Source organism: Chiloscyllium plagiosum, unplaced genomic scaffold (assembly GCF_037043375.1).
Source record: "Chiloscyllium plagiosum isolate Xiang-an unplaced genomic scaffold, Cpla_swu_hap1 HiC_scaffold_10, whole genome shotgun sequence".
Lineage (NCBI taxonomy): Eukaryota > Metazoa > Chordata > Chondrichthyes > Orectolobiformes > Hemiscylliidae > Chiloscyllium > Chiloscyllium plagiosum.
The window spans coordinates 19614326-19634574 of record NW_028270148.1 but is presented as its reverse complement, the minus strand read 5'-3'; the positions used below and the strand labels follow the sequence as shown (position 1 = coordinate 19634574).

Sequence of the window (20249 nt, the reverse complement as noted above, 5' to 3'; positions counted from 1 at the left end):
GAAGGTCACCCCTCAGCCTCCGATGCTCCAGGGAAAACAGCCCCAGCCTGTTCAGCGCCTCTCTCTCTATAGCTCAAATCCTCCAACCCTGACAACATCTATGTAAATCTTTTCTGAACTCTTTCAAGTTTCACAACATCTTTATGATAGAAAGGAGACCAGAATTGCACGCAATATTCCAACAGTGGCCTAACCAATGTCCTTTACATCCGCAACATAACCTCCCAACTGCTGTACTCAATACTCTGACCAACAAAAGAAAGTATACCGAACCCCGCCTTCACTATCCTATCTACCTGCAACTCCACTTTCAAGGAGCTATGAACTTGCACTACAAGGTCTCTTTGTTCAGCAACACTCCCTAGGACCTTACCATGAAGTGTATAAGTCCTGCTAAGATTTGCTTTCCCAAAATGCAGCACCTCTCATTTATCTGCATTAACTCCATCTGCCACTTCTCAGCCCATTGGCCCATCTGGTCAAGATCCTGTTGTAATCTGAGGTAACCCTCTTCACTGTCCACTACACCTCCAATTTTGGTGTCATCTGCAAACTTACTAACTGTACCTCTTATGTTCGCATCCAAATCACTTATGTAAATGACAAAATGTAGAGCACCCAGCACCGATCCTTGTGGCACTCCACTGGTCACAGGCCTCCAGTCTGAAAAAAAAAAACCCTCTACTACCACCACCACCCTCTGTCTTCTACCTTTGAGCCCGTTGTGTATCCAAATGGCTAGTTCTCCCTGTATTTCATGAGATCTAACCTTGCTAATTAGTCTCCCATGGGGAACCTTGTCGAACGTCTTACTGAAGTCCATATGGATCACATCTACCGCTCAGCACTCATCAATCCTCTTTGTTACTTCCTCAAAAAACTCAATCAAGTTTGTGAGACATGATTTCCCACACTCAAAGCCATGTTGACTATCCTTAATCAGTCCTTGCCTTTCCAAATAAATGTACATCCTGTCCTCAGGATTCCCTCCAACAACTTGCCCACCACCGACGTCAGGCTCACTGGTCTATAGTTCCCTGGCTTGTCCTTACCACCCTTAAACAGTGGCACCACGTTGGCCAACCTTCAGTCTTTCAGCACCTCACCTGTAACCATCAATGATACTAATATCTCAGCAAGAGGCCCAGCAATCACTTCTGTAGCTTCCCACAGAGTTTTAAGGTACACCTGATCAGGTCCTGGAGATTTATCCACCTTTACCCTTCGAAGATTTGGCATAATTCAAATATTCATTGCCACAGGAAAGGATATGAATCACAGTAGTACACAGAAAGTGAGTCATCCTTAAAAATTGCTCTGGGTTTCTTTTTGTGATTTGGAAGCTACCATTGAAAAGTGGGTGAAGAAAAGCTGCATTGTGCTAATTAATGTTTTAAAATGTAGTATTTATTTTCTGAAAGTCTACTTTGTAAGCAAATAAGCTCAAATGTCACCTCTTAAGCATTGGGTGGAGATCTTGTAAACTTAAGCAGGATTTTAAGTTACCTGTTTTGTGAACTGAAAACATGTGCATTGTAAATGTTACTTTTTTTTTTGTTTCTATTCTGAACTTATGTTGTCTAATTTCGGTCTACCTGCTTGGTAACTTTTCTAGGAGTATATTCTTTCTGTTTTAACCTGTACATGCATAAAGATGAAAATAATTTTTGTAAGTAAAGGGAAAACATGCCACTTTGATTGTTTTACTAAGACTTATTATTCTTAAAACTTCAGTCCGAGGAATAACGAACTGAGTTCAGTTAGTCCAACCCTCAAATCTGCTGAAGTGTCTAATGCATTTGTTGGGACGCCAATCAACATGCAATCCAGAAGACTTTCCAGGTAGCTTTATTTAATAAGTTTATTTGCACTGTTTCTTTATTATTGTGTATTCTTTCCTATATTTGAAATTTCTCAGGAGGATTCATATTAACAGTGAGTTTTGAGCCATGTGCAGACCTCTGTAGTTATTGACGTGGATCTGGTGGACTGTACAAAGTGACTCTGTTAGTCACTTACCTTGAGCACAGCTCAATGCCCATGAAGATATACGTGCTGAGTGGTGCAGATTTCCCAACTCTTAGCATTAATTTCATGCTGGCACCAATGATAGGAGAGTGATGTTGCCAAGTATCCAATCCCATTGAAAGGTTAACACAGACTGCTAACCAGGAAGTAATGAGGACAATTTGTCATTTACTTATGTTACAGGAAGTGAAATCAAAATAGGGACATAGACCTAGAACTGAAGCATTAGTCAAAGCATCATAAACCGTCATAAATTAATGTCACAGAATGGAGAAATTTGACTTCCACAAATTAGTGTGGTGATAATCACTGAAATAAGTTTAAAGGAGGAGAACTTGTGATAGACTTTATTCATGTCTGGTTTATCATTGGCTTCTAGATACAATGTGGGACACTTGTTGGCTTGTGGACAAAAATGCTACAGAAAGCTTTTCTGGGAACACTCAAAACACTCATTACCATTCTTACACTTGCTGATCTGCTTGTTTCAATCTACATAAAACTTAAAATGACACATTCAAAGTCACTCCATCCTTGCTGTATGCTTGTGTGGGGAGAACGGATTCTGATTCATGGGACACTGGTGCCATATTGGGTCAGTAAAAAAATAAAACTACAGTTAGTATGGGACATGAACTAGGCTGTGGCTACAGCTGTAGTGGAGAGGATAAATGGAGCAGTCAAAAGGACTTAAGCTAGGACGTGATTGTAGGCCTTGGGTGAAAAGGTTCATCTAGATAATTGTTTATTGGGGCAGAATAGTGTAATAGTCAGATTGTGCTTTAGGCAAAGAGAGCTAAAAGATGTAAAGAAATTACTCCAAGAATGAAATATTAGTCCAAAAATTAAATCAGTAAGACAGATTGGGTGTGATTTGTGCTTTATACAAATCTACAAAATATAAGAAACAAATGGAATGAACTGAAGATTCAACTGTAGCTTGGAGAGTATGCTATAGTAGTCATGGCTGTTAGATATTCAAGATTGGAAATTGCGCCAGTGACCCGGGTTCAATTCCCGCCTCAGGCAACTGTCTGTGTGGAGTTTGCACATTCTCCTAGTGTCTGCGTGGGTTTCCTCTGGGTGCTCTGGTTTCCTCCCACAATCACAAAGATGTGCATTCACAAAAATGTGAATTGGCCATGCTAAATTGCCCATAGTGTTAGGTGAAGGGGTAAATGTCGGGGAATGGGTCTTGGTTGGTTGCTGTTCGGAGGGTCTGTGTGGACTTGTTGGACTGAAGAGCCTGCTTCCACATTGTAAGTAATCTTAAAAAAAAACTTTATCAAGATATAAAACATAGGGAAATTGGCAGAAGGGGAGAACCAGCCTTGGTGATTAAAGATGCAATCACTTAAATGGTGTAAGAAGCAAACAGGCAGTAGAGACTTTATGAATAGAATTAAGAAATAGAAAAGGTCTTAAGACCATAGTGGGAGATGTGAAAAAAAATCTGAGATATTTTAGATGGTTTAAGTGCAGAAATTAGTAGACAAGCATATAGCAAAGATGGAGTGATTTTAATGTTTCGTTTTAAGTTTTATGTAGATTGAAACAAGCAGACCAACATGTAAGAATGGTTAATGAGTTTTCTTTGAGTGTCTCCAGAAAATCTTTCTGCAGAATGTTTGTCCACAAACCAATAAGTGAATGTCCCACATTGTATCTAAAAGCCATTGCTGAACTAGACATGATTAAAGCCCAATTCCATTTGAACAATAGGCTTTAGTGCAATGTTTGAAAGGGAAAAATGTAAATCAGCTTAATTTTAGATAAGACTGATTGCTGTGCTATGGGACAGAATTTTCTGTAATAAACTGGGCAAAACTATAAATGTATGGAAAGACAGAAGGTTTGTGTTCAGTGTTCAAATTAGAATTTAATGTGATGTAGGACTAGATTAAGGAGCAAGAGTTCTGTTTGCCAAAAAAGGCAACAAAGGACAAGTGGAGAAGTAAGAGATGAAGTAAACCCAATAAAAAAGCAAAAGGAAACGCATGCAGGGCAAATGGGAAAGATGAATAGAATTGGTAAGAGTTACAAAACATGAAAAGAGAATACAGAAAGAAACTTACAAGGAATGTGGAAATCAATACCAAACATCTTTACAATTAGGAAAAAAGAGTATTCATAATATGTGGGGCTCTTGAAAATTAATAATGTTGCTTTGACAATGAACATAGAACATAGAAGAATACAGCGCAGTACAGGCCCTTTGGCCCTCAATGTTGTGCCGATCCAAGCCCACCTAACCTACACTAGCCCACTATCCTCCATATGCCTATCTAATGCCCGCTTAAATGCCCATAAAGAGGGAGAGTCCACCACTGCTACTGGCAGGGCATTCCATGAACTCACGACTCGCTGAGTAAAGAATCTACCCCGAACACATGTCCTATACCTACCACCCCTTAATTTAAAGCTATGCCCCCTCGTAATAGCTGACTCCATACGTGGAAAAAGGTTCTCACGGTCAACCCTATCTAAACCCCTAATCATCTTGTACACCTCTATCAAGTCACCCCTAAACCTTTTCTCCAATGAAAACACCCCCAAGTGTCTCAGCCCTTCCTCATACGATCTTTCTACCATACCAGACAACATCCTGGTAAACCTCCTCTGCACCCGTTCCAGTGCCTCCACATCCTTCCTATAGTATGGCGACCAAAACTGCACACAGTACTCCAGATGCGGCCACACCAGAGTCTTATACAACTGCAACATGATCTCAGGACTCCGGAACTCAATTCCTCTACCAATAAAAGCCAGTACGCCATATGCCTTTTTCACCGCACTATTTACCTGGGTGGCAACTTTCAAGGATCTGTGTACATGGACACCAAGATCCCTCTGCTCATCCACACTACCAGGTATCCGACCATTAGCCCAGTACCCCATCTTTTTGTTACTCTTGAGAATTGGAAAAGGCATACGTGCTAAATGTCAGTATAAGTAGGAAGGCAAGAGATGAATATGGTGAAAATTGGAAGAAAGCAAAGCTTGAAACAGAGGCAAAATAAAAATAACTACTGAAAAGCATGATGGTAGTAAAGAATGACAAACTCCCAGGAACCAGATAGATTTCCTCCCAGGTTTTTGAAGGGATTAAGTGAAAAGTTGCAAATACACAAACTATAATATTCCAAGGTTTTCTCTAACTCTGAAACTGTTTTGTTTTGGAAAACTGTGCATATCTTTTATTTAAGGACACTGATGGAAGAAAAAAATGTGAATACTATAACAAATTGTTGGTAGGAACCTTTAACCTCACATTGGTGAAATTTTGTTATATAAAGGTAATAAAGGTGTGTGACAAAATCTGTAAGGCCTCTGATCAGACATGGTCTTGTTTAATGGCAAATAGGCTCAAGCAGCAAAATGACCTACTCCTATTATATTCCTTCAAATAAAAAAGTCTGTTTCGCAGAAACAGATTGTTCAGCACGAACATGATATGCATTATGTCAAAAGTCTAACTATATCTCATTTAAAATACCTCTTCAAGGGTTTTCAGGCTGAAAGTAATAGTCTAAGAAGTGGGAATTCACATCAATTTGTGATTCTGAATTGAACATAGAACTTTACAGCGCAGTACAGGCCCTTCGGCCCTCGATGTTGCGCCGGCTTGTCATATCAATCTGAAGCCCATCTAACCTACACTATTCCATGTACGTCCATATGCTTGTCCAATGACGACTTAAGTGTACTTAAAGTTGGCGAATCTACTACCGTTGCAGGCAAAGCATTCCATACCCTTACTATCTGAGTAAAGAAACTACCTCTGACATTTGTCCTGTATCTATCAGCCCTCAATTTAAAGCTATGGCCCCTCGTGCTCGCCGTCACCATACTTGGAAAAAGGCTCTCCCTGTCCACCCTATCTAACCCTCTGATTATCTTGTATGTCTCTATTAAGTCACCTCTCAACCTTCTTCTCTCCAAAGAAAACAGCCTCCAGTCTCTCAGCCTGTCCTCATAAGACCTCCCCTCCATACTAGGCAACATCCTAGTAAATCTCCTCTGCACCCTTTCCAAAGCTTCCACATCCTCCTTATAATGCGGTGACCAGAACTGTACACAATATTCAAGTGCAGCCGCACCAGAGTTTTGTACAGCTGTAGCATAACCTCAAGTTTCCGGAACTCGATCCCTCTATTAATAAAAGCTAAAACACTGTATACCTTCTTAACAACCCTGTCAACCTGGGTGGCAACTTTCAAGGATCTGTGTACCTTGACAGCGAGATCTCTCTGCTCATCTACACTACCAAGAATCTTACCATTAGTCCAATACTTTGCATTCCGGTTACTCCGACCAAAGTGAATCACCTCTCACTTGTCCGCATTAAACTCCATTTGCCACCTCTCATCCCAGGTTATCTCTGCAGCTTATCAATGTCTCTCTGGAACCTACAACATCCATTGTCACTATCCACAACTCCACTGACCTTAGTGTCGTCTGCAAATTTACTGACCCAAACTTCTACACCCTCATCCAGGTCGTTTATAAAAATGACTAACAGCAGTGGACCCAACACCGACCCTTGCGGTACACCACTGGTAACTGGACTCCAGGATGAACATTTCCCATCAGCCACCACTCTGTCTTCTTTCAGCAAACCAATTACTGATCCAAACTGCTATATCTCCCACAATCCCATTCCTCTGCATTTTGTACAATAGCCTACTGTGGGGAACCTTATCAAACGCCTTGCTGAAATCCATATACACCACATCAACTAGTTTACTCTCATCTACCTGTTTGGTCACCTTCTCAAAGAACTCCAGGTTTGTGAGGCACAACCTACCCTTCACAAAACTGTGCTGAGTAACCCTAATCAAATCATTCTTTTCTAGATGATCATAAATCCTATCTCTTATAATCTTTTCCAACACTTTACTAACAACTGAAGTAAGGCTCACTGGTCTATAATTACCAGGCTTGTCTGTACTCCTCTTCTTGAACAGGGGAACCACATTTGCTATCCTCCAGTCTCTGGCACTATTCCTGTAGACAATGACGATTTAAAGGTCAATGCCAAAGGCTCGGCAATAATCTCCCTGGCTTCCCTGACGATCCTCGGATAAATCTCATCCGGCCCAGGGGACTTATCTATTTTCACACTCTGCAGGATTTCTAATACCTCCTCCTTGTGAACCTCAATCACGCCTAGTCTAGTAGCCTGTATCTCAGTAATCTCCTTGACAACATTGTCGTTTTCTAGAGTGAATACTGTCAAAATATTCATTTAGTGCTTCCCCTAGCTCCTCTGACTCCACACACCTTCCCACTACTATCCTTGATTGGCCCTAATCTTACTCTCGTTATTCTTTCATTCTTTAAATACCTATAGAAAGCCTTAGGGTTTACCCTGATCCTATCCGCCAACAACTTCTCATATCTCCTCCTGGCTCTTCTGAGCTCTCTCTTTAGGTCTTTCCTGGCTAGCTTGTAACCCTCAAGTGCCCTAACTGAGCCTTCACATCTCATCCTAACATAAGCCGCCGCCTTCCTCTTGACCAGAGATTCCACTTCCTTTGTAAACCACAGCTCCCGTGCTCTATAGCTTCCTTCCTGCCTGCCAGGTACATACTTAGCTAGGACACACAGTAGCTTTTCCTTGAATAAGCTCCACATTTCTAATGTTCTGTGAAGGTGTAGCAAATCATTCATAATGTTTTCAGGATTTACATTTTTGGTGATGCCTGTGTGGGTGCCAGAAGTTGCTGAGAGCTTCTCAGAATGGTAACAGTGATGCTGACATCATTTAGGAAAGGCAATGGCCTAGTGGTATTATCGCTGGATTGTTAATCCAGAGACCCAGGAAATGTTCTGGGAACCTGGGTTTGAATCCTGCCATGGCAGAGGATGGAATTTGAATTCAGTAAAAATCTGGGATTGAGTGTAATGATGACAAATGCATTGTTGATTGTCAGGAGAAACCATCTGGTTCACTAATGTCTTTTAGGGAAGAAATCTGCCATCCTTACCTGTCTTATATGTGACGTCAGACCCGCAGCAATTTGGTTGATTCTGAACTGCTCTCTAGCCATTAAATGCTGGCCTAGCCAGTTATGCCTTCATCCTGCAAATGAATTTAAAATAAATCAACATGATCATGGATTATTGTACAAACTGATATGTTTCACTAATATCTCTTCTATGAAAGGAAACTTGTTAACCTTAACTGGTCTAAAGCCTATAGTCTGACTCACTTTACTTCTGAAATAGCCTAGCAAACCACATTGTTATATCAAACTGCTTCAAAGAAATAAGATCAAAATAAAACTTGAGTCCTCTGGGTTGACCTAGGCATCGGATTGCATCAGGACAATGACATACCTAGCCTAGTCCCCAAGGCAAAGTCTTTTGTCACTATTATGTACGAATTTGAGTCAGTGTTGGAAGTGCTGTTCAACAGTCATATCAAATATGATTTTTCCACGATGATAGTTTAGTTTCATTCTTTCATAGGTTGTGGGTTTTCCTGCAAGGCCAAAGTTTGTTCTCCATTTCGAGTTGCCAGTGAAAGCAGCTAAGAGGCAGCCACGGAAAGATGATCGATTTCCTTTCTTAAAGCAAAGCACATTTGTGAATCAATTGGCTTTTTAATTAACCACAATTGATTGATTTTTTTTCATGGCCAGTATTACTAAGACTAGCTTTCAATGCCATTTTTAAAAAGTAATTTAATTAATTGAATTTAAATTGTACCAGATACCACAGTGGATTTTGAACCAGTGTCTATAGAACATTAGTCTGAGTTTCTGGTTTATTACCTCAGCAATGTTACTATTGTGTTTCCACCCCCCCTCCACCCACAAAAAAAGGCCACCTGGTGACACTTCTATCACCATGCCTGTCCTACCTATAGGGCAGACCCACAAGTATTGAGTATGGAAACTAGTGTTCCTAGGAGTTCTCAACATTAAGCCCAGACATTATGAAATCTCGCCACATGAAGTAAAATGCTAATGAGGAAATCTGCACATACCTCTCTTCCTTGATGAAACAATACTGCTCCATTTTGAAGATAATTTGGACTGGGGGATCAAACTGTATTCTAAGTGGTAGACTACAGCACCCTGCTGTGCATCTACACAATCCACTAGCACTCGCCAAGGCATTCTTCAAAAGCATGTCTCAAACCTGTAGCTTTCACAACCCATAGGGTCAGATTTCATCTTGGCTGCTTCAGTAATTCCATCAGCACACTGTAGCATCCAAGAAAGGTGGCTTTTTGCCATCTTCATCTCGGGGTAGCTAGAAATGGATATAAATACTAGTCTTGCTGGTGGCACTTTTTTTTAAGAAAGGTCCTGCACTGAACATTATTTCTTTCCTCTTGCATCCCTTGCATCTTCATCTGATTTAAGATGACAGGAATGTTTTTCCCAGCTGAAACTCGCTGTACTACTGCTGTGTTTGGTATAGAACAGAGAGAGTTTTGCATCTAAGTTTGTGCCATATAGTTAATCTCAACCAACTTGATTCCACGAATACTAGTTATGGTGATAGTTTATGATCATTTGATGGGTGAGCTTTAATGTAAAACTTGATTCAGAACCTAATATCATAGTTTTCCAACTAATGTCTTTTACGCTGGTATGCCTTCTGTCATCTGCAGTTGCATTACAAAGTCCAGTTTGATTTCAGTATGGTATGGGGAAATTGCCTCCCTATAACTGTTTTAGTTTAAGGGGTTTTCACTCATTTAATTATTTCCTTTTTTTTGTATGCCATTGTCTGGAATGTTAGTTGTATCCTAACTGTAAACAGCATTGTTTATCTCTAGGATATATATTTCTTAGGTTATTGAGTCACGTTTGGACAGTGTATATGGGTCATGGAATATTAATTTGTTTATGGCTTCTCTGAGGAAAGGATGTTTTGACTTGTACAAGGCATGAAACCCCACTCTGTTTTGATGAAACAACCAATGGTCAAAGTTCAGGAGTACTGCATGCGATTATGGTTGCCCTGCTATAGGAAGGATGTTTAAACTGGAAAGGATGCAATAAATATTTACAAGGATGTTACCAAGATTAGAAGGTTTGATTTATGAGGAGAGGCTGGATAGGCTGGTACTTTTTTCTCGAGAGCACAGGAGGCTGAAGGGTGAACTTACAGGAAGTTTATAAAATCATGAGATAAGGTGAATAGCCAATGTCTTTTCCCCTGAGTCTGGGAGTCCAAAACTAGAGGGCATAGGTTTAAGGTGAGAGGGAAAGGACTTGAAAGGGTCCTCTGGGGCAACTTATTCACAGAGGGTGGTGCACTTATGTCACAAACTGCCAAAGAAGTGGTAGAGGCAAGTATAATTATAACATTTAAAAGACATTTGGACATTTACTTGGATAGGAAAGATTTAGAGGAATACGGACCAAGCACAGGCAAATGAGAGTAATTCTGTTCAGGAAACCTCGTTGGTATGGACAAGTTGGGCTGGAGAATCTGTTTTCATGCTGTATGACTCTGACTCTTGGACTTGTATAGTTCTAGGATTGTGTCTTGATGAAACTTACATCTTATTTTAGCATTTACAAGTTAAATTTAAATATGTATGATAATCTGAGATCAGTTAAGTATTGTTTCTAGACAACTTACTAAAAATTACGTAGGACAGTGTGATTAGCTCTCTAAAATAAATTTGTTTCAATCATAAATCAGCTTGCTAATGGTTCACTATTGCATCCTTGCAAAAGAATAAGATTTTTTCGAGTACAGTTCCCATAGAATCTTTTTCTTTGACTAGGATATTGGATTCTGTGCAGCAACTGAAGACCAATTCACCCTTGAAAACAGAGCCTACTCCATGTAAGCAAAATAAGGCTAGTCCTTCTAGGTTGACAGTCAATCCATTGCAACCATGCACCATCAATACTGGCCACCTTGGAGGCATTTCTAAAGCATCGGAGCTGAAACTTTTACAGACACCACCTGTGATGAAGGTTTGCAATTAATTTCAATGCACATTTTTTGGATTGAGCATTTTACTTAAGGTTTTGTAAAATGTAATTCCTAAGCAAAAGAGCTATACTGTGGTCAATATTATGCCTTCCTGGAAATATACCTGTGGGGTAGAAAACAAAAGAATCTAGTTTTGAATCACCTGCTCTTGTCAAATCTTTTTCAACTTGGTGTTAGTGTATTGTACTCAGCATAGCCGTGATAAATATCCTTCCTGTTACCCGATGTATCATTATTTTCAGCAGGAAAAGCGCAGTCATTAAACTTGGAGCATGCTTGCAACTTAAATATTGTTTTGTTTTCCTGTTTAGAGGGCAAGAGCATTTACATCTTCAGAGACTACTTTTGCCAATTTTACTCCTCAGTCTATCTTAAGATCCAACCTGCGTCCCACATCCTTGACATCACCATGTCCTTCACCGAGTAGGTCTTCAACTCCTTCATTGCGTGGTAAAGAGACCAAAATTTCTTTCTTGAAGGAGAAGCTAACTATTCGGTGGACCAATGGGGTATGTATTTTGTAATTACTTGGCTTTATTAAACGGAGATATAAAGGGAGATGATTTTTGCTAAATGATAGCATCTTGATGATTAGCTGTTTTCTCGATCTTTGAGTTATAAACTGAATGGTAATACATAATAATCTTTGATTCTAAGGCAGGATGACTTAGTTCATTATATGTCCCTGTTCATCAGAAGATGTTTTGTCCAGACAAATGTCTGGGAATATTCTGTGCAGTTTTTGACAGGCTTTGACTTCGGTCAGATCATGAGTGCTTATAATTTTTAAAAAGTTTTGAAAAATGCTAGTACGTTCAAGGCCTTGTGTGATAAACAAATTAATTAATTAACACTTAGATACTGCTAATGAATCTCATTTAGAAGTTGCAGTCTTGGTCTGTTTGTGGTGACTCGGCATGCTGTCTAAAACGTCGAGCAAGATCGTAACAAAAATACCCTGAAACTCTGTAGCATAGCTTGTAACAGTGATGAACAGGTCATGAAGCTAAGTGTGCAATCCAGTAAATGATGGGCTGGTATGTTCTCATCTTTAGAATTCTGTACTTTTCTGGGCTCTTTTAAAATCTATGTAATTATAATTTTGAAGAAAATGAAAAGATATTCCTTTTTGAGTGACTTTTTGGCATGGGTTTTGGTGAAAGTGTGCAGTATGTGAAATGTTTGCAGTGGGAAGAAGAGATGTGTTAGAGCTGATTTTGATTGCCCTGACACCAGTTAGAGACAGAGGACACGGGTCAAGCTTTGATTAGCAAAGGAATGAACAGTTCAGATAGAACAATGCTAAGAAAAGCAGATTGGGCAATTATGTATTCTTAGACAGATTACAGGAATGATTAATGCATTGACTGTGTTCCATGTCAGCTTTCCATTCTGTGCTCCTCTACAACTGTCTTTTGTTTGGGACAACAATGACATTATTTTCACGGTAACTATAAAGTAAGTTTAGTGAGTTTTGAGAAGATTTGTAGCTCACGTTGAAATTCTGGAGGAAAGTTTGCTCGCTGATCTGGAGCATTCATTTTCAGACGTTTCATCACTATACTAGGTAACATCTTTAGCAAGCCTCCGGATGAAGCACTGCTGATGTTTCCTGCTTTCTATTTATATATTTGGGTTTCTTTGAGTTGGTGATGATGTTTCTCGATCAACAAACACATCGACTTGGACCCCATTTGCCAACCCCTGAGAAAAAGAACAGGAAATGACATCACCAACCCAAAGAAACCCAAATATATAAATAGAAAGCAGGAAACATCAACAGTGCTTCGTCCAGAGGCTCACTGAAGATGTTATCTAGTATGGTGATGAAATGTCTGAAAATGAACCCTCCACCTCAGTGAGCAAACCTACATAAGTTTATTAAAAGAAAACTATCCTAGCTAGTTTAGTTGAGATTTGTAGTGAATCGGTGTCAGATGTGGCTTTGAGTGTGTAAAAGTATAACTTGATAAGAGGTGGTTACCTGTATAATTGACCATTTTGTCAATTACACATAAGGTATCTTTTGGGAGCTTGTAATAGTAATACGATACAAATGTGGAGAGCTCTAATTTTTTAATCCTTGGTTGTCTCCAACCTCTGAATTCATGAATAATTGATTATTTATTAACCTGTTATGTCAGTTTGCAACCTCTATAAAATATCCTTTGATTCTAGGTTGCAGCTGATGAATTACAGCTACTGCCTTCATCGTCGAAACCAATTCCACGAACACCATCCATTGAATCATGGCCTTCAACTACAGAAAACCAGGCTATGGGTGAACTAACTCCAGACGATGAAGTACTGTCTGAGCAAGTGGCGATGGTTGATTTTTCTGGAACTGGCATGGATAATGATCAAGTTCAACTCCCCAGAGATGACTTTAACAGTTCAGGAAGAACAGAAGAGTGGTCCATGGAAGAATATGTAGATGCTGCTGAGTCTCTGGATAGAGGAGATACATGTAAGGAAATGGGGAAAGCAGTTTCTGAAGCTGTGTTGTTTGTAAATAATGAAAGAAAAGTCTTAACCGCACCTGCTTGTGTGGAGAGATGTGTCATGGAGGAGCATGCTGCAAGTGACCAAGTTGAAATGCCACAAATGAGAAGCGAGGATGTGCCTGTAAATGAAAATCTGTTTGAGTCAGATATTAACAAAGCTTCTGAGTGTGAAGAAGGTAAGTTTCTTTTTTATTAAGTGTTCTGAAATCCTTCATCTTAGGAATGAAGTAGCGTTACCTTCAGCTGATTTGTTTGTCAAACAAAACCATTAACCAGATAATATTTTCTGTTGTTAGCTTTGAACATTGATGCCAAGAATGGAAGTACGTCACCAACAGTAGATTCACCACAGCATACAACACAGTTCCTCACCTCAAAAAATGAAGAAACAGTCTTGCTTAATCTTGAATCTGCTAATGAGAGGTAAACCTGTGTTTAGAATTTGAAAAACATCCAGCAAGTTGGAGTATAAGTTTTTATGTAAAACGTAGAGCTCCCCGCATTGATCTCCATGTAAGAACATAAGAATTAGGAACAGGTGCAGGCAATTCAGCCCCTCAAATGCACTGTCATTTAATACAAACATGGCTGTTTTCATCTCTGCCTCAACTCCACTTTCTTGCCTGCTGTCCATCTCCTCCTTAAATTTACTTAGTATCCCAACATCCATATAATCTGGAAGAGTGAATTCCACAGATTCATGACCCCTTGAGACAAGTAATTTCTCCTCTCAATTTTACCCTAAAGCTGTGACTTATTGTTCTAGATCGCCTACAGGAGGTAACATTCTCTATTTGTCTACTTTGTCAATCCCCTTTATGATCTTCTGTACCTCAATTAGATCTATTATTCTTCTAATCTCCAGCATGTACACGCCTAAACCGATCAATCTCTCTTCATCAAACAAACACTGCCTCTCTGGAATTGATATATTAGCAAATTTTGAGGTTCAGTTAGTGAACAGAAAAAAAGTTGGAAATATACATGGCCTTTTTATGTTAATAGATAGTAACTAGTAGCATATCATAAGGATCTATGCTTGGGCCTCGACTGTATATAATATATATCACTAACATGGATGAAATTATCATGCATTATGTAACAAAGGTAAGTGAGAAAATAAGCTGTGAGATTTACAAAAGAATTTAGTGAGATTGAGAGTTGGCAAAAAAATTGTAGGTGAAACATAAAGTGGAGAAGTGTGGATTTATCCCTTTGATAGGAAGTCAAAAGTTGTTTTATTATGATTCATGGCTAAGAAATGATAATGTTCTGAGGAACTTTGGGGCGATCAATATACATGAATCAGAAGCAGATACAAGCAAGCTGTTAGGAAAACAAGTGGTCTTTATTAAGAGAATTTTTTTTACTGTAAGTGCATTGGGCTTTGATTATATCTTGAGTAGTTTCAATGTTACCTAAGAATGGCCAAGAGGGAGTGCAGTGAAGCTTCGCTAGGCTAATACCCTGGGATGTGAAATTTCCAATGAGGAGACATCAAAGAACACTTCAGAAGAATGAGTTGATCACAATGAAACACAAAATTCTGAAGGTACTTAAGTGTAAATGCTGGAAGATTGCATTCCTGACTGGGGAGAATAAGGAGTCAACCGATGTAGGATGGAGATGAGAAGTTTCTTAACTCACAGTTGTTAAACATTTGGATTCTCTGTCCAGATAATTGTGGGTCCTTTGGGTATACTCAAGTTAGTTATTGATATAGTCTTTGGGTACTAAGGGGTTATCAAGATCATGTAGAAGAATTAGAATTATTTGTGCTGTTACTGAATGATGGGACAGACTAGAAGAGTTTAATAGATTAATATTTGATTTTAGCAATTTTTGAAAAGATTTATAGCTCAGTTTGAGGTTCTGGATGTAAGTTTGCTCACTGAGCTGGAAAGTTTGTTTTCAGACATTTCATCACCACATGAGGCAACAGCAGTGACCCTCTGGTGAAGTGCTGATGATATGTCCCGCTTTCTATTTGTGTGTTTAGGCTTCTTAGGGTGGATGATATAATTTCTGGTTCTTTTTCTCAGAGGACAGTAGATGGGGTCCAAATCGATGTGTTTGTTGAGAGTTCTGGTTGGAATGCCATGCTTCAAGGAATTATCGTGCATGTCTCTGGCTTGTCCGAGGATGAATATATTGTCCCAGTCAAAGTGGTGTGCTCCTTCATCTGTATGTAAGGATACGAGTGATAGTGGGTCATGTCTTTTTGTGGCTAGTTGATGTTCGTGTATCCTAGTGGCTAGTTTTCTGCCTGTTTGTCTGATGTAGTGTTTGTTACAGTCCTTGCATGGTATTTTGTAAATGACATTTGTTTTGCTTGTTGTTTGAATAGGGTCTTTAAAGTTCATTTAACCGTTGTTTAAGTGTGTTGGTAGATTTGTGGGCTACCATAATACCAAGAGGTCTTGAGTAGTCTGGAAGTCATTTAAGACATGTCTTTGATGTAGGGGAGAGTGGCTCGGGTTTCTGGGTGCGTTGAGTCTGTTTGTTTGGGTTTATTGCTGAGAAATTGGCAGATTGTGTTTATTGGGTACCTGTTCGTCTTGAATACGCTGTATAGGTATTTCTCTTCTCTTCATAGTTCCTTGCTGTTGCAGTGCGTGTTGGCTCGTTGAAATAGTATCCTAATGCAGTTTCGTTTGTGGACGTGAAGATGTTGCTTCTGTAGTTAAGTATTTGGTCCGTGTGTGTTGTTTTCCAAGAGACACAGGCTTGAAGTTCCTCATTGATTGTTTGCTCTACTGTGACATTTAAGAATGGCAGTTTGTTGTTCTCTTTTTTTTTTGTGAATTTTATGCCAGTGAGGATATGGTTGATGGTGTTGTAGGTTTCCTTTAATTTGTTTAATTTGGTGGTGACAAAGTTGTCATCCATGTTGCGGACTCTAAGTTTAGGTTGAATGGATGGGAGAACTGTTTGTTCGAGTCTCTGCATTACTGCTTCTGCTAGGAATCCTGATATTGGTGATCCCGTTGGCATCATGGTAGCCCACAAACCTATCAACACACTTAAACAGCGGCTAATGAACTTGAAAGATCCTATACAAACAACAACCAAACAAATGTCATCTACAAAATACCTTGCAAGCAATGTAGCAAACACTACATTGGACAGACAGGTAGAAAACTAGCCACCAGAATACATGAACACCAACTAGCCACAAAAAGAGAAGACCCCCCTCTCACTAGTATCCTCACATACGGATGAGAAAGGACACCACTTTGACTGAGACAACACATCTATCCTAGGACAAGTCAAACAGAAACAAGCACGACAATTCCTTGAAGCATGACATTCCAACTGGAAGTCTATCAATAAACATATTTGATTTGGACCTTATCTACTGTCCTGAGAAAAAGAACCGGAAACGATATCACCCACCTAAACACAAATAGAAAGCGGAACATACCACCAGCGTTTCACCGGAGGTTTACTGATTATGTTACCTAGTATGGTGAAGAAATGTCTGAAAACAAACCTTCCAGTTCCCCAAGCAAACTTACCTTCAGAACTATTTAGTTTGCTTCTCCACGATTTGTACATATCTTTGTTCCAATTCTGAAATAGAGATGCCTAAATGGTTAATGACATGACCTCATGACGCAGTGCCTCCCTGAATTGCTTCTAGCTCAAGTGAGTTTGTAATGCTTGACAGTGTTTGTCTCTTTTTCTTCGTTTTCCCCTCCCACCCACCCACAATATTCAGTAATGAGATTCTGAGAGACGTGAAATATGAATTCAGCTTGGGTGAATAAAATAAAACTCATGCGTGTAAGAATCTCTAATTTTTAAAAATGCGATACTCCTAATTTGCCATCTTGGAAAAGAACAATATAAAATCCACTTGTTTGATATTAGCTAACTGTCTTGTCCTGTAAGATCTTAACAGACAGTTAATCTGGGAAGTGAACCTCCTCATTGAAATATTAAAGGATGTTCTTGTCATGCTGGAAAGAGTTCTATGTTGAATCATCAGTAGAGGCAGAAAGAAAATTCCATTCCCAGATTTCTCTTAAAATGTTAACATTCTAGTTATGTCTCTGGGCTATAATCCAGAAATATAATATAATCTATTATACCTGTAGTTTCCAGCATTAACTATGTTAATGGCACTGTTCAAACGTGAAGGAGTGACTTTGATAGCTTTTTAAAAATTCTGAACAGGTTAAATAGGAAAGATCTAACTAAGATGCCTTTGTTTTTGGATGAGCCCAGAGCTAGGGTCCATGAATAAACCATTGTCACCAATGCATCCCAATGGGAATTATGGAAAAACATCTTTACCCAGAGTGGTTAGAACACAGACTATTGCAGTATTTGAAGGAAATGATAAAATTAATTTAAGGAAAGCCAGATAAGTACACGGGGAAGTATTGAAGGGTCTGCTCTTGGTGGATGAAATAAGGTGCAAGGAGGCTTATGTAGAGCATAAAATAATGGCTTTGACAGATTGGGCCAAATGATCTGATTCTGTGTTTGCTTTTATGTTGTTTTACCAGTAGTGAAGGCACACTTCCAGAAATGAGGGCGGAACAGCAACTGACTCCTATACCACAGGAAAAAGAAGGGTTGTCCCAGAGTGAGGTCCAGTCAGTTCATACAGAGACTGAATGTATGTAATTTATTTTATTTTTCTATGTAAAATTACAATCTCTAGTTTAAGAAAAAAAATCTAGCTTACTATAGCAGGTGAGCCTTTCTTTTGAATTTTTCTCAATGCAGCACCTGCAGGTTTGTGTACCAAGAAACAATTGAAAACAACTGGAGTGTAGTGTCATTTACTCTGAAATCCAAGTCAGTTTAACAACCATCTGAACAAAAATGACTGTTGCAAAGATGACTGTTCACTTAATAAACAGAATGGCCAGATTTTGCTGTCTTTGAACTTGTGTGTCGAACTAGTATTGTGCAGTTACATATGTGTAAATTCTACACATATCTTTTGTGGTAAGATCATGGTTTATCTTACAAAAGAGAGGCTCGTAATCATCACATCTGCTTCACTTCCTCAAAGCTGTTTAGCTACATTTTAATTCTGAAATTCACTAATTATGTAGTTGACAAATATGTTAGGTTTTCTATAGCCATCTATTTTATTGTTTCTTTTATTATGTTGTATTCATAGTACACACAAGAAGGCAAAAAATAACTTTTTGGTCTTTGAGGACCTGTGTGGAGGGGTGGCAAATAATTGTTTAGAGGCATGAAATAAAACATATATGCCACTACTTTGTTCAGATATTGTGAGGGAATTTAAAGCAGAATCTGTTTTTTTTTTAAGAGGACAGGAACAGACCAGGTGATCCAAAATGCCTGTTCCAGCAATTCAAAACTAACTCCATCTGTCTCCCTTCAACTATTTATTTACGGTTCTCTGGGAAGAAATGTAATGCTATCAGCCTTGGCCACTTGTTAACATCAAATAGCCCAGTAACCTTCTAAATAAAAATAAAGGGGAAGCAATGGCCTTGTGACATTATTGGTGGACTGATAATCCAGAGACTCAGATAATGTTTGTCAGTCTTACATCTGTGGTCAGCAAAGTTTTGGAAAATATTCTGAGGAATAGGATTTATGACTATTTGGCAAAGCATAGCGTGATTAAAGGCAGTCAGCAAGGCTTTGTGAGAGGCAGGCCTCTCAAATCTTATTGAGTTCTTTGAGGAGGTGACAAGACAGGTCAATGAAGGTCAAGCAGTGGATGTGGTGGATATGGACTTCAGCAAGGCATGTTTTTTAGATTAGATTACTTACAGTATGGAAACAGGCCCTTCGGCCCAACACCGACCCGCCGAAGCGCAACCCACCCATACTCCTACATTTACCCCTTCACCTAACACTACGGGCAATTTAGCATGGCCAATTCACCTGACCTGCACATCTTTGTGACTGTGGGAGGAAACCAGAGCACCTGGAGGAAACCCACGCAGACACTGGGAGAATGTGCAAACTCCACACAGTCAGTCGCCTGAGGCAGGAATTGAACCAGGGTCTCTGACGCTGTGAGGCAGCAGTGCTAACCACTGTGTCACCGTGCCGCCCACGGTGATAAGGTTCACCATGGTAGGCTCGCTCATAAAGTCAGGAAGTATGGGATACAGGGAGACTTGGCTATCTGGATTCAGAATTGGTTGGCGGACAGAAGGCAGAGAGTGGTTGTAGATGGAAAGTATTTTGCCTGGAGGTCAGTGTTGAGTGGGGTCCTGCAGGGCTCTGTTCTTGGGCATCTGATCTTGGTAGTTTTTATAAATGACTTGGATGAGGAGATTGAGGGGTGAGTTCGTAAATTTGCAGATGACACAAAGGTTGGAGGTGTTGTTGATAGTATCAAGGGTTATTGCAGGCTGCAGCGTGACATAGACAGAATGCAGAGCTGGGCTAAGAAATGGCAGATGGAGTTCAACCTGGATAAATAGGAAGTGATGCATTTTGGAAGGTCGAACATGAATGCTGAATATAGGAATAAAGATAGGATTCTTGGCAGTGTGGAGGAACAGAGGGATCTGGTGTGCAAGTACATAGATCCCTGAAAGTTGCCACCCAAGTGGATAGGATTGTTAAGAAAGTGTTTTGGCTTTCATTAACAGGGGGATCGAGTTTAAGAGTTGCGAGGTTATGCTACAGCTCTACAAGTCCCTGTTGAGACCACACTTGGAATATTGTTTCCAATTCTGGTCACCCTACTATAGGAAAGATACAGAGGCTTTGGAGAGGGCGCAATGAAGGTTTCCC

General features: G+C 39.6%; 1 protein-coding gene across 4 annotated transcripts in view; it reads left to right on the top strand.

Annotated features, from left to right (window-relative positions):
• ahctf1 (AT-hook containing transcription factor 1) overlaps window positions 1-20249 on the top strand; it is a 100945-nt gene that overhangs the window by 61178 nt on the left and 19518 nt on the right. For 3 of the 4 annotated variants that reach the window (XM_043695439.2, XM_087991176.1, XM_087991177.1), the window contains 6 exons: window positions 1735-1842; window positions 10784-10979; window positions 11310-11507; window positions 13177-13678; window positions 13799-13925; window positions 18017-18129. In XM_043695439.2, coding sequence (XP_043551374.2) covers window positions 1735-1842; window positions 10784-10979; window positions 11310-11507; window positions 13177-13678; window positions 13799-13925; window positions 18017-18129 — 1244 coding nt within the window. The remainder of the gene's footprint in view (window positions 1-1734; window positions 1843-10783; window positions 10980-11309; window positions 11508-13176; window positions 13679-13798; window positions 13926-18016; window positions 18130-20249) is intronic. The other variant, XM_043695441.2, reaches the window with a different exon arrangement.